At 39.7% G+C, this 14,122-nt stretch overlaps 1 protein-coding gene across 2 annotated transcripts in view; it reads left to right on the plus strand.

Annotated features, from left to right (window-relative positions):
* The first annotated feature begins 655 nt into the window (after window positions 1-655).
* The window catches only part of SUGCT (succinyl-CoA:glutarate-CoA transferase), a 309,704-nt gene continuing 296,237 nt past the window's right edge, over window positions 656-14,122 (plus strand). The window contains exons 1-6 of one of the 2 annotated variants that reach the window (XM_005146978.4): window positions 656-821; window positions 4,580-4,631; window positions 4,724-4,797; window positions 8,401-8,486; window positions 9,238-9,288; window positions 12,543-12,663. In XM_005146978.4, the coding sequence (XP_005147035.3) occupies window positions 656-821; window positions 4,580-4,631; window positions 4,724-4,797; window positions 8,401-8,486; window positions 9,238-9,288; window positions 12,543-12,663 (550 nt within the window). The remainder of the gene's footprint in view (window positions 822-4,579; window positions 4,632-4,723; window positions 4,798-8,400; window positions 8,487-9,237; window positions 9,289-12,542; window positions 12,664-14,122) is intronic. The other variant, XM_031047163.2, reaches the window with a different exon arrangement.

The raw sequence follows: 14,122 nt of genomic DNA on the forward strand, positions 1-14,122 counted from the left end.
AGTGTGATGGGGAAAGGCTGAGGGACCTGAAGGGATTTAGTCTGGAGAAGAGAAAGCTCAGGGGGACCTTATCGCTCCCTACAACTACCTGACTGGAGGATGGAGCCAGGAGGGGACTGGTCTCTGCTCTCAAGGAATAAGGGATGGGACAAGAGGAAATGGCCTCAAGCTGCACCAGGGGAGGTTTAAACTGAGATGAGAACAATTCCTTCCCCGAGGGGTGCTCAGGCATTAGAACAGGCTGCCCGGGGCAGTGCTGGAACCACCATCCCTGAAAGTCTTCACACACTATGTAGATGAGGCCCTTAGTGACACAGGTTAGCGGTGGCCTTGGCAGTGCTGGGGGAACAACTGGATTTGATGATCTTAAAGGTGTTTTCCATCCCATCTGATTGATTCTGGGCAGCCGAGAACGGGCGCACCTCTTATCGGACCCTGCTTCACAGCTGAGCAGCGCCGAGCCCTCAGCTCAGGGCGGGAAAACCGGGAGGCGGAGCCTGCGGGAAGCCCCACCGCGCGCCTGCGCACTGCCCCGACCCGGGACCGATTTAACGCCGCCGCCGGCTGTGGTGGGGTTAGGGGGTGTCGGCTGGCGGCGCTTGCGTGGTGCGTTATCCTGCGCATCTTTTGGCGGCGCTCTGGGAGGTGTGCGGCGATGCTGCGCGGTGGGCTGCGGAGGACGCGCCGGTGTGGTGGGCTGTGGAGGAGCCTGCATCCCGTGGGTGCCGGCGGCAGTGCCGCACCGCGCTGCCTCAGGGCTCTGAGCGCTGCCTTCTCTAGCAACGGCGGCGGGGAGCGGAGCGGAGGCGCTCCCCCGGCAGGTAGCGGCGCCGCGCCCCCCTCCTCAGGCTCCATTCTGTCCCTTTGCCCGTTACATCCCTCTGAGGCGGTGCTGTGAGGGTCGGAGCCGTTTTGCTGGCGGGGGGCGGTGGGACGTGCAGCACCTGAGCGAGGGGCGGTCTGGCTGCAGCCCGTCGCACTGCCGGCCGTCTGTGGGGTCTTGTGAGGGGAAGTCGGTGCTGGGGCGAGGAGCGGGTGGTGAGCAGGGTGGTTGGTGTGTGTAGCTCCCTGCTGGGCTGCGGGGTTGAGGTGAGTGCAGCCGCCGCTGGACTTTGCGCTGCGCTGGGGTAAGGAATGAGATGGGTTATGAGGAAACCTGGGGGGGGATGCCTGCTCTCCGGTTCTAGGCCTGGTGTTTCAAAGGTTGCAACACTCTTGACTTCATGAAGTTGTGCGTTTGTTTGAATGAAGACAAATAAAACCGAGCTGCAACCAAGTCATTTTTCTCTGGCTTTCTGCTCTCCTGTTAACAACACAGGAAAATTGCATTGGTGAAAAATAGCGATTAATGAAATTGCATTGGTTTCATTAGAATCAAAGGAAGTTTAGAGTTACCCTTCTTAAGATGCTCATGCCAAGTGTACCTATTGGTAGTGAGTTGATCCATAGCAGTGATTGTCTTGGGTCTTAACTTGCTGCATGTATGAACTAAAAAATACTGATTGTGCAATTGAAGTAGAGACAATAGACTTAAGGATGAGATGTCCTCTGGAACTGGGTGTAATTGGAATGGAATCTATTAACTGTGAAATTGTAATTGTGCAAAAATCATAGAACAGTTTGCTTGGAAGGGACTTTCAAGGTCATCTCGTTCCAATCCACTACCATATGCAGGATACTTTCAGCTCTCTTTTCAGTGTTCTCTTCTATCATGTACAAGTACCAAGTTGTGGTGCTTTATTTTTTTTTTTTTTTTGAGGGGGGAATAAAACATTAAAATTAACTTACATTTTACAGAATGATCTCTGTTGATCATTTACTGGTATTATGTTAGACCAACCTTGGAACACCCTGCCGAGTTTGTGAAGTTTAAACCATACTGAGAATGGAGTGGATCTATTTATTCTTCCTCAAAGTTGTAAATAAAAGATTCATATGACTGTAGTTTGCAGTAAGTTCAAGCATCATGGTATTAAAGAGTTTACAAATAACGTATGGTTGGAGTTGGGAAAGTGGAATTTTTTCTTTGACTCATCAGGATATTGGAGCAATTAAAAGAAAAAAAAATATATGAGAAAGTGTGAGTTCACATTTTAGAGGATTTAGGCTATTGAGCCAGAATTCCAACAGAAAACAGGCTGCAGGAAAGGTTTAACTGTGATATGTGACAGGGAGAGCAACCTGGAGATGCTGCTGGCCAGGAAGTCCTCAATTCTGATATCTTTTCTTTGCTTCTTTTTGTTCTGCAATGTGGGGTTGGTAGCACTCTGGTACTTGGGAGTAGTGTACTGGACCTGCTGTTTCTCTCTTGGTCAACAAGTCTTTAATTGTTGTTTCAACCAGTTAGTGTCTTGCTGGAAGGCAAGTCTAGGTCCTAAATGTTTTCTTTTCTGAATCTCTTTTAAATTGAAGAGACTTGACAGTACTCAAGATTTTTTTATTTCCCCCCATAGGTTTTCAGATGCAAGCTTTTGATCTCTCCTCTTTCTCTCATTTCTTCATCATTGTGCACATGGGTGTTATTTGTTGGCATTAAGCAATTCACAGTGGTCTGTTTGTCTATGAAACAATTGTACTCCCCTGTTCTCTTCTGACTAAAGAAGATTTCTAATCCCTAAGTGGAGTGTTAGATGTTACTACAATGTGAGTGATAATTGTAAGGATTCTTCAGTCTTAGTTATGCATAAATGTATATTTACAGGCTCATTTTAATACTTTTTAGGCTTCCCTGAGGAGTATCTTCTATGTATTCCTGCAGCTTGGCCACAGATGAGAGAAAATCTTATGGCTCTTCAAAGTTGCTATTCTGGTAGTTTATCTGTGAGAAACATAAGTAACACTAAGTGCTGGCTTAGGAGGAGAGTTGTTGAGTTGTTGAGTAAGGAGCACTGCTTTAAAAGATGTAGAAAGAATTAGAGAAAGGTGGACCCTTTTTGTTACCTGAAATGATTTTTATGCTTTTAGGGGAGCATGCTCTCAGTAAAGCTGTTTCCTTGTTTTCTGTAAACAGTAATGCCACTGTGATAGTGTGCTCAGTTCCTTACCAACCATAGGGTTAAGTGTTTTCTCAGCTACAGCCAACCTGATAAAATTGAGGTTGCACTGGCACTTCCTACAAACCAAAACCTGTCAAGTCCCTCTGGAGTGATTGATAATAATGAAGGAAACTTACTTAAAGAAAGGGGTGAAAGTGTTCTCACAGAAATCAGTACAGTGAAGGAAAACATCTTAACAGAGCCTTGAATTCCCAATACTGCTTCATATTGCTGTAGGTTTTAAATTGTATGCATTCCTCTCTATTTCCTTCTTATCATAGATACAGAAAGGTAGGGGGGAGAGTTATGGGAGTGTGTTAAGGTTGGCTCAGGACTGATGGAGGGAGTGTGGAGCAGGTGACACAGCTGTTGACTGCTGCATGATTCAGGAGATGCACTGCACTTGCATGCTTTGAGGGACTGTGGTTCTTTTTGCTTCCCTGCTCTACAAGGATATCTATGCTTCAACTACTTTTTTCTGTGTTTCTCTACCTACTGCCCCTATGTTTTAAATCTTTCTCTTACCTGGTCAAACACCAAAAAGAGAACATAGAATCATAGGCAGGGACACTTCCATTAGGCCTGGTTGCTTCAAGCCCTCTCCAGCCAGCCTTGAACACTGCCAGGGATGGGGCAGCCACAGCTTCTCTGGGCACCCTGTGCCAGTGCCTCACCACCTTCATAGTAAAGAATTTCTTCCTAGTGTCTATTTTAAATCTGCCCTCTGTCAATTTAATATGACAATATTGTGTAGTTTTTGTGGTGTTAATGGCCAGGTAATTTTTTTGTGAGTATGGTATGAGACCATATTCTAAATGGTAACTTAGAAATTTGTGGGAATTGCCATCCATGCAGTGTGGTGAAGTGTCTCCAGTCTGGACTTCAAGACACTGAATTAGCTGAGGGTATCCCAAGGTTACCTGAGAGATAGGTGGCAAACCTGTGGTCTAGACTGTGAGACTGCTTGCTCTGTCTATGATGTTTATTGCTACTGCTGTTGTTTCTTAGAGCTAGTCAGGTTGGGGAGGATGAAAGCATTGTCATTTCCTAACAGTTATCTTGCACAAGATAGAATAAGTATCTTGGTTTATATACTCTACCTTATTTTGTGTGTGTGATGTGAGTGCACAAAATGCACGGGTCAGAACAGTTTGTGAGGATTCTGTGCTTCACATTGGTCTACTACCTGTTAGTGTCAGTTTGTGTCATTTTGATGTTGCTTGCTGTCCTTTTATTGGATCTTTCTTCAAATTAGTCTTTAAAAGCTTTATGAGTGTCTGTGGAAGGCCCTTGTGAAAACTGTAGAATTGCTAGGTATGATGCCATGTTAAGTACAAAGCTTTCCAACTTTGAAATGTTTTTTTTCATGCAATATACTCTGAATAACTTACCTGGGTAGAAAGCTTTATTATCCTTTATTTGGGGATGGAGATGGGGGAGGATGATGGGTGAGTGTCCTAAAAGTAGTGTTGCAATTGCAGATGAGAAACATATCTTGGGGGGGGGGGATCAAGTATAAGTCACTGTTTTCTGTTTCTTGTCAGGTGCTAGTAATGTAAAGCCATTGGATGGTGTGAAAATTCTTGATTTAACAAGGTTTGTGTTTTGTCTGTAATTTGGAGTAGTCTGTTTAGATGCAAATACTGTGATAAGAAAAATTAAGGAAATAATCGTTTCTGTTGTTACAGGGTGCTTGCAGGGCCTTTTGCCACAATGAATTTAGGAGATCTAGGGGCTGAAGTCATCAAAGTGGAAAGACCAGGTGAGAATTTAATTATCTCTGTTTTGGATATAAGAAGAATACCCGGTAGCTTAATTACCCCACATAATGAGAATTTGGGCTAGGTTTGCTTATACATGTGTGATCTGTTTACTTTAAGGTTAACACCATGCTCTGTGTATGTGTTTTGATCAGAAGTAGCCTGTGTGTACATTTAGAAGAGTGAGAAGGTGGAAGCTATAAGGTTAGATTACTTTTTCAGTTATTAATGAATAGAACAATACTGAGTCACCACTTGAAATGCCTTAGTCTGTCACTCAAAACTAAATTGATTTTGAGTTGTTTGGAGTTTTTTTAGGTTTTAAATTTGCATGGGATTGGGCATGCTTAGGTGTGTGGTAATTCTTGTGATGTGGTGAGAGGGTTAAAATGGTTTAACTGTAGTGTCTGATATGCAACATTTGATAAACTTGTAAAACCTTGCAGCTATTAGTTACATAAGAATTATGGGCAAGGTGTTTTTTTGCGTTTTCAGCTTCATGATTAAAAGAAAGAGGTATTTTCCAACCTGTTGGGCATTTAAAGTATGTATGCTGTTTGTTATCAGTGCTTTTATGTAATGTTATACAGATGTAGTGGGACTGGCAAGCGTTTGACTGGTGGACTATAAGGTGACTTTTTCTTGAGAAGGATTTTAATATACTGCTAGAGTTTCAGATAACAAAGTGAACAGAGTTGTTTTCTGTATGAGGTAGTTGTATCTTTGAAGTCCTGGATCTAATAATTCCTGCATAGGTGGAATTAATTGGAAAAGGGAGATTTCTGAATTTGCATGAAAATTTTCATGCTCATGCTGAAAGAGATTGAGCTTTGGGTGTGTGTTTTCAGATGCAGAAACTTGTGTAGCTCCTTCGGAGTTTCATTGGACTCTGTGTATTAAGATTCATAAATAGTATTTATTGTATTTATTGTGTTTTTTCTGTATTTTTTAGTGTAACTAAATGGTTTTCTTGTTCCCCTCAGCATATGCACGTCTTACTCAAAGAGTTGCTGTGGATTGGGTAATAGTAAAAAATGTTTTAATCTTGTGAAATAGCTACACTTCTTAATTTGTAAGACTATACAAGAATAACAGTCAATTGCAAGGCATTCGGCTCCTTTTTAGAAACATTCCCTGAATTTGGCTTTGTTTTATGCATCATTATACATTTGTGCAGCTGCTATGGCATAATTACATGCCTCATTATGTCATGTATCTTTTCCTTCTTTAAATTTCCATGTTTTTAATACCACAAAAACAAACTTAATTTTGAAGGGAGCTGGTGGAGATAGTTGCACACTTGAGACAGTAAGACATATTGCATTCCCTGTATTTTAAATAGCAAAAACAATGTTTGAACATTTAACAAAACATTGAATGTCTAACCAAAGTTTTGTCATATTGGGCTATGGGCTATCCTTAATCACTCACTGTTGCTTCAAATATTTTAACTTCTCTGATAGGGCAGAAGCTGCATCCATTCTGTACTGTTCAGATTACACTGTGGTCTTATGCCAGGTATCTAGGTAGTAGGACTGGAGCTATGTCAGTGATTAAGTATGAAGTAACAGTTTTGGAGACTTACGTCATAGTTTTTGACTGAAGATGAGGGGCAGCCTGAGAATTCTGAATTTCAAATGGTTTAGAATATGAGTAATGAACTTTTTCTGTGAGAAAGTGTCTACATCACAAGAGTGTTAATACTTAAGGGATAGTAGCCACATTAGTGTCCTACATGGAAAGTATTATTGAACTGCTTTGTTTTGAATGGCTTGAAGTGGTAACATGCCTTCCTGCTTGAACCAAAATAGTTCTTTGAGATACTGAACAGTACGAAAGTTGATAAGGAATTTATATATTTGCATGACTTCTGCCATACTTGCTTTTTAAATGGCTGTAGACTTTGTTATCAGAGCCATTGTCATGTAGCATACTAGCTTGTGTAAGACTGGTCTTTCAGCTTGTTTCTGCATCTGTGCTAGTATCAGTCTTCTTTGTTGCCTTGCAAAGGACAGCTTTCACTCAGGTGAAGTAGGTAAAGTCTAGATACTGAAATAGACATAGGGATGTGCATGCTTGCTAGAATTTGGGATGATGATTATATTGGAATTCAAATTTAGTTTTAATTCTAATAGATTGCTGTTGGAGGAACCCAGAATCAAGAGGACAACTCAATATGAGTTACACATCTTGTTCACTTTATTGATCATGATCGCCTATATTTATACAGCTACTGATAGCCCATGAGCTACTAAACACTCTTTGGTTACATTAGTTTGTCCACCTGCCTATCTATACATAGCTATTAGCTAAGCTAGAATTTCCATGTTAGTCTCGGCGTCTGCTTGCAATGGCTCAGTGTATTATACTTTGATAAATACACAGTAACTGGCTGTATTAAGATTGGATACATAATCAATAACTCAGTGTATTAGTGGATACATGTACAGTGTAGCACACAGCAACTAAGATACAATTTGGTTACATTAAGCGGATGAGAGCCTGGTCTCCAAAACTTGCTAACAGCTCATTATTGTGTCTTAACACATTCCACTTTCCTCTCATCTTGCTTGCACCGCTACTTTTGCTTCTTTACCCACAGCTTTCTTCATCCTTGGTTCATGTCAAGCTCCACGTAGGCACTTGCTGACTTAGGATTGTGGCCTGCACTCTCCATAAATGCCATTTTCTAATGCTGAGACCTTGGGATTGGGCACAAGATGCCCACTGCTTTGCAGCCAGTGCACAACAGTTCACTGTCATTCACCCAGTTTCAAGCCTGGGTTGTGCAAGTCAAAATCAGGGATTATTCAGCCCTTCATAATTTGTGTGCCCACGCTGCATCAGCCATTGTTCCACAGATTGCCAGCCTTTGTGATAATTAGCAAAGATATAAAATTGGAAATTAAGCAATAATGCTGCAATGATGTCAGTGTCTGCAGCAGCTTTAATGCCATCTTGCCTTGTAAGGTGGGAGCATTTCTGGAAGGGCTGGAGGTGAGGGATTGCGCTAGCAATAGATTTTTGCTTCTTGTTGGTGTTTGGCAGCATGCAGTTTAACAAGTTGGTGCTGATCAGTGATACCTTTGTGCTGTGTATTGAGTGTTTCAAGAATAGCTTATTGACCATGTGCACTCTGACTCAGTGCAGGACAAAAGCTTCAACTAAATTCTTCCAGATTGCTTCATTTTTTATGTTTTATAACTTAAAGCAGAGATACAACTCCATAATTTTAGGCAAACAAAAAACCCTCTAAACCCTCATCCCCCCCCCAAAAAACATATTTCCAAACCAACCCACAAAAAAACCAACCAAAAACCTGCAAATACATTAGTGGTGTGGGGCTACATATTATCATTTTAAAGCCCCATAGTAATCCTAGCACTAGCAACCACTGTGTCCAATTTGCTTAATTACCTTCACTTTTAGGGTCTGTTTTTTTTTAAACATGAAAATCCTAAAATCTGCATGTTAAACTGATTTTAGTCCTGCTTACTAGATGAAGCTGAAGTGGTGAAATATGACATTGGCAGAAAAGTTATTATTCTTATTTGTTGGCAATGTGATATTGGCCAACTAAGAAAATGTGATGGTATTTCTTTTAGGAGCTGGTGATGATACAAGAGCCTGGGGCCCACCTTTTATCGGAGCTGAAAGTGTTTATTTTCTCAGTGTCAATAGAAATAAAAAGGTAAGGGGAGTGCAGTATTGAACATAAGCCTATGTTTTCTTAATTACAACTGAAGATGTAACACTTCTCTATATGTAATGGAGCAATAGCTAGATTGGCTTTAAGTTATGAGTCAATTTCAGAAAAAAAACAAACAGTTGGGAACAGAAAAGGCTGAAAACCTCTGGTATGCTGCTGTAGTCAGCTGAGGCAAACCCAGAAAGGCAGGAGTGGTCCTGCCAGTCCTCAGATACTGGTGCAAACTGACTGAAAATGAGCCCTGCTGCAGGTAGGGATTATTTTGAAGTTCCATCTCTTTCAGATCCATCAACTCAGCTGACCTGCATCAGCTGCAGCTGGAAGAGTGTATCATGCCACGGTTGGGTTGGCTTAAGAGTAGCTTGTGAAACTTGAGGATTATGATGAAGCATCATGACATGTCTGAATCGTTTAATGGCTTTTTGCCATTGAAACAAATGTTTCTGGTATCCCTGTGTCCTTGCAGGAGTAGGTGCTGTGCAAACATACAATGAACAGACTGCACATCTGTCAGACTTGTTTTGGTGCTTGTCTGATCCATTGGTGGCACAGTTCAGTTTGATTTAACAACAGATTGTTTTTTTGGTGGGGAAGGTAGTGTGTATGTTAAAATCTACTTCTTTGATTTAGCTGTAATGTGAAAGTTGACTGTTGGTTATGTTTAGAAGAGGCTGATAATTACCAGAAGGGCTTTATATAAGTTACTGTTATATTTTTTTTTTTTTATCCCCAGAGTATAGCTATCAACATGAAGGATTCAAAAGGAGCAAAGCTAATCAGAGAGGTAGGTTTTGATATCAAACTCTGCCTGTTTTGTATTGTTTTGATCCTGAGTAATAAAGAATAAACTTTGCATTTCAAGTGTTAGTTTAATACCTGATAATTAAGACCAGATATGTGTGCAGTAAATTTGTTAAGTTACAATATATAGCCTCTGTACTCTCAGCTTTTGGACTTGATGTTCAATTTAATTTCTAATGATTTGAGATATAAAATTTACATAAAAATGTCATCAGAAGCTTCAAATGAAATATTGTGAGGAAAAGGTCTAACAGCCTAGTGCTTTCCTTTTACTGTTACTGTATTAGATCTTACTCTACAATTTGATTAGAAAGATTCAGGCTGGACTGATCTGATGAAATCAGTGAGCAGTTTATGAAGAGAAGGCATTAGGCTCCAGTGTTTGCAGGTTTTTGAATGTCCTGGTGTAGACATGGTTTCTGTTGCTGTGCATCTATCTAAGAAATACTGTCCTGAAGGTCAGGCTTAGTATCTGGGTGTTTTTTTCCGTATTTGAGTTCAGAATGTAAGGTCTTCTAAGGGGGATCAATTTTTTCCATTAAGAAAAAAACCCTAAAAAATCACATTTCACATTCTGTGAGACCTTTGTCAATTTTCCTATTTATTGAGAAACATAAGATCTGCTGCTTGCTGGTGTGTTTTTTTAGCCCTGCAATACTAACACATCAAAGGAGGTAAGCTGGCTTCTATATGCTCATTCTGTTAAGCTTCTATTAAGCTGGCTGTTTCAGTATCAGTTTAAATCACTTTTTCACAGTGAGATTGTATGTGTCCTGCAATAAGTGTAACTTGCCTAGTAGCATTTTTTGTTGGGAATATTGCATGAAAATGAAAGGGACTAAGTATTCTGATACTTTTGACCTTTTTTTCTTCCATGTCAGCTATATTTAAGATGCTTTATCTGGAAGTACTTTGAGTTTATAAGCCAAGGATTCTGTGATGGTTTTTCTCTTTGCAGTACAGCACCATTTATTATTGATTTGATAGGAAGCTGTATGTTTATCTTCTAAAGCTTTTGAAAACAAACACTTTTTGGAATAAATTTGCATGGTATGAGACAGATGTTTTTGAATAAACTAGTCACATCCTAAATAAGGACTTCTAAAATTGTTTGCCTTGCATAAGAAGACTAGCTTGTTACTTGACCTTTAAAAATGGTGTAAGAAAAACTGTTCTATATAAAATATCCACTGATCCCACATGTGTGGGCTTGAAGTTCCCCTTTTCTCATCTTGGTATTTGTGCAGGAGGATTACTGCTTGATTTTGCTTTTAAATGTATAGCCTTCAATATGGAGAACCTTTTTATGAGTTGTGGAGTTGAATGGCTGTCGATTTGAAGAATTTGAGATATAACCTTTGTGCTTGAGGCTCAGATTCCTGGTTAATTTCCAATCTCATGTAATTCTTCAAGCAGCAAGTTTCTTCTCCCTCATTTGTCATGCAAGAGCAGTGTCTTCTCTGTCAGCTCAGTGCCAGGCTTCATACCCTTTTCCTACTGGTAAGATCTCTTATACCACTGTAAATCTAGAGCTAGCATGATGCTAAATATAGGATAGCTGGCAGTAAGTGTACAGACAAATGGTTTCAGCAATATTATTTGTTCTCTTATGGTTGTATCTCTGAAATAATCAAGAATGTATGATAATTACTTCCTAAAGTGTGATGTTATGGAAATGCCAGTGGGAGAACAAACTCTTGTAAATATTTGCCACAGTAGCTGTGGAAATGAGATCCTGTGATCAAGTAATTTCTTACAGTAGCTATAGTGTAAGAAATTCTATCATGACTGATGTGTATAGAATCAAGTGTTGTTCAGCAATATATCTGTTACTATGAAAAGTAGTTTTCATGTCTGTAAAGTAACTGATGACAGGAAGCAATTTGAGTTTATGACACTGCTTACTCATACATAAATGAGTTGTGTCCTGAGTCTAAGCCCTATAATAAAAAGTATTGAAGTTGTAATTTTTGGTTTTTATTAAGAAAGCTTGCATGGTTAGAATATATTTCATTTCCCTCTCTCATAAATTCTGCATAGGTAGAAGAGGGAAAATCTCAGAATATAAAATTATATTCAAAATCAAAGGAAAAGAGAATCTTCAGGTATATGAGAAGAGCATGGCCTTGATAATATCAGTAGTATCAAGTGAGCTGAAGAAATGTGTTAATCACAAGTCCTGGCTGCTTTTCTTCCTTTGGCACAGCACTACAAAATACTTATCCAAGGGTCTGCTATTTCCTAATTACACGACTTCCATGAAATTATCCTTTGGTCTTTTATGTTTATTCTTTGTCATTTGTAGCCCTGCCTTCCTTCCTAGTGCTTTTGCCTCACTGTTGAATACATTCCAAATATTTGTATTTCTTTCTGAATGAAAACTGTTTTTTCTCTTTGGTGCTGGAATGTGCACCAATCCCATGCTCTGACATCCTTCTGTTGTAATATGGCTCACTAGCTCTCTAGAGCATTACTCAGCAGTTATTGTCAGAAGCTCATTTAAATAGCCTTGAGAATACCTTTCTCCTGAGTATTTAGCCTTAACTAATTAGCTTTTCTACTTATTCATGAAGAGCTTGGGAGGGTTCAATTGACAGGGAACTGATGGCACTCCTTCCCTTCCACTGCCTTTAGCTGATAGGTCAGTGTGTCTCATGCATGCTCTCTCACTCAATAAAGCAAACGGTTGACACACATCAGTATGTATGCATGTTCTCCTCTGTGTGGAGTTTTTGTAAAAAATAAGATAAAAATAACCCATCTCGCCTCCAAAATCTAGGCAAAAAATTCGAAAGAGTACTAATAATTGGTTTTATGAAGTTGATAGCATCATTATTTGTTATTGTTGTTTGGCTCCAGTGTAGAGAAAGCATGAAGAATAAAGATGCATTTTTGCTCCCTCCTTTTCCTCAAGCTAAGTGCAGGTGTAGAGGTATCTATTGTTCTGTAAACTGTTGTCAAGTCTTGCAAAATTGATGTGATGCTGATAATATAGATTTCTCTAGTCACTTTAGGATTTTGACAGGTGTCTTTGTAGTTATGTAGCATCTCTAATATGTAGTTTATAGAGATGCACAGTCCAACAGGCTAAAAAAAAATCTTTATGTTCATAAGTTCTCTCATGTCAGAAAGACTGGAGCCATTGTGCTTAGCTAGATTTTGAAATGAAGTTACATGAAGAATTTATTGAACTTGTGGCAGCTCATTAACAAATCTTATTCTTTTTGTTTTTTACAGCTTGCAGCAGTGTCTGATGTTTTTGTGGAAAACTACATCCCAGGGAAACTGGCTGAAATAGGGCTAGGTTATGAAGACATTAAAAAGATTGCTCCTCACATAGTGTACTGCTCAATAACAGGTATTTTGATTTCCATTAGTTGTGTTTATTATTTCCTTTATTCCAGTCAACTTGTTATAGAAGTTGCAGTTTTCCAATCTATTTATCACTGTTTTTTACTGCTCTGAAGCACATCTGTCTTCGGAATTGTGCAGTTGTGTTCATTGCTTTATGCTCCTTTGCTACAGTTCATTGCCTAGTAATTGAAATGGTAGAAGCATTGGGATTGCTGGGAAGAAAGATATTAGACATGTGAATATCAGTAACTACATGCATGTAAAAGTAAGTCTGAAAAAATCATTTAACCCCACCAATAAACACCCTGTGTAAAGTCGTGATCAATCACAAAAATTAAAGGATCTGTGCCTGTAAAGTCTGCTATTAAAGGACAATTAAGTTAAAACAAAGAAATTAGATACTTTAGACTGGTCTAAAATCTTAGTTACAAATCTGTTATGCCTCTGAATTTGTAAGGAGGAAATGGCTTTCACTTTTTAGTTGCTGGGTTTTGATGTCATTTAATATGAACCAAGTAGCTTTCTAGTCTGTTATATTTTTATCATGTTTGTGTGGCAAATGTCTGAAGAAGACAAGAGTAGGAAGGCAATTGCCTTCAGGGCTTGCTGAGAATCTTTGTTTAAATACATTTTGAGGTTGGTCAGTGGCAGTTACCATGATGTTGTCACATTTGTTTCTGCATCTAATGTCAACAGGAACTTGTCAGGTGTTTTTTTTCTTTGTATTTTGTATAGTTGCTGTACCTGTAAATGATGAAAAAAGAATAAAAATTACACGCAGTCTACAATTTGTGAGGTAACTTGGCCTTTTGATTTGGTCAATCTGTTGTTCAGTTCATGCTACATGACTGCTTTTGAGTGCTTTTGTGTTTTAGTGGTAATAGACAAAAACCTTACTTCCAGTGAGGGCCTAAGGAAATGTACTACTTAATTTCACAGACTTGTAGGATTGTTTAGGTGAAAGGACCTCTTGAGACCATCTAGTCTAACCTCTCTAGTCAGGCATGGCCAGCTACAGCAGGTTTCCCAAGACTGTGTTCAGCTGGGTTTTGAGTATTTCCACAGCTGCTCTAGAGAACCTGTTCCAGTGTCTGATCACCCTCACAGTAATAAAGTTTTCCCATGTACAGGAAAATTTGCCTATTGCTCCATGTCGTGTCAGTAAATGCTGTTGAGAAGGGTCTGGCTTCTTCTTGCTCATTTTCTCCCACTGGATATTTATATACATTGCTAAGATTCCCCAGAGCTTTCTATTATTTAGGCTGAAGAGTTTCATCCGTCTTGTCCTCTCAACATGTGTCAAATGCTCCAGTCTCTTATTTATCTTCATGGATCTATGCCAAACTGGCTCCACACTCTTCCTAATGCACCACAAAATAGTCTTGGCCTCCTTTGCTACAAGGATGAATACTTTTGCATGTTCTCTGTAAGTACTCCCTAACTTCTTCTGCTGAGACTAAGTT

The sequence above is a fragment of the Melopsittacus undulatus genome, chromosome 1, assembly GCF_012275295.1.
Source record: "Melopsittacus undulatus isolate bMelUnd1 chromosome 1, bMelUnd1.mat.Z, whole genome shotgun sequence".
NCBI classification, from domain to species: Eukaryota; Metazoa; Chordata; class Aves; order Psittaciformes; family Psittaculidae; genus Melopsittacus; species Melopsittacus undulatus.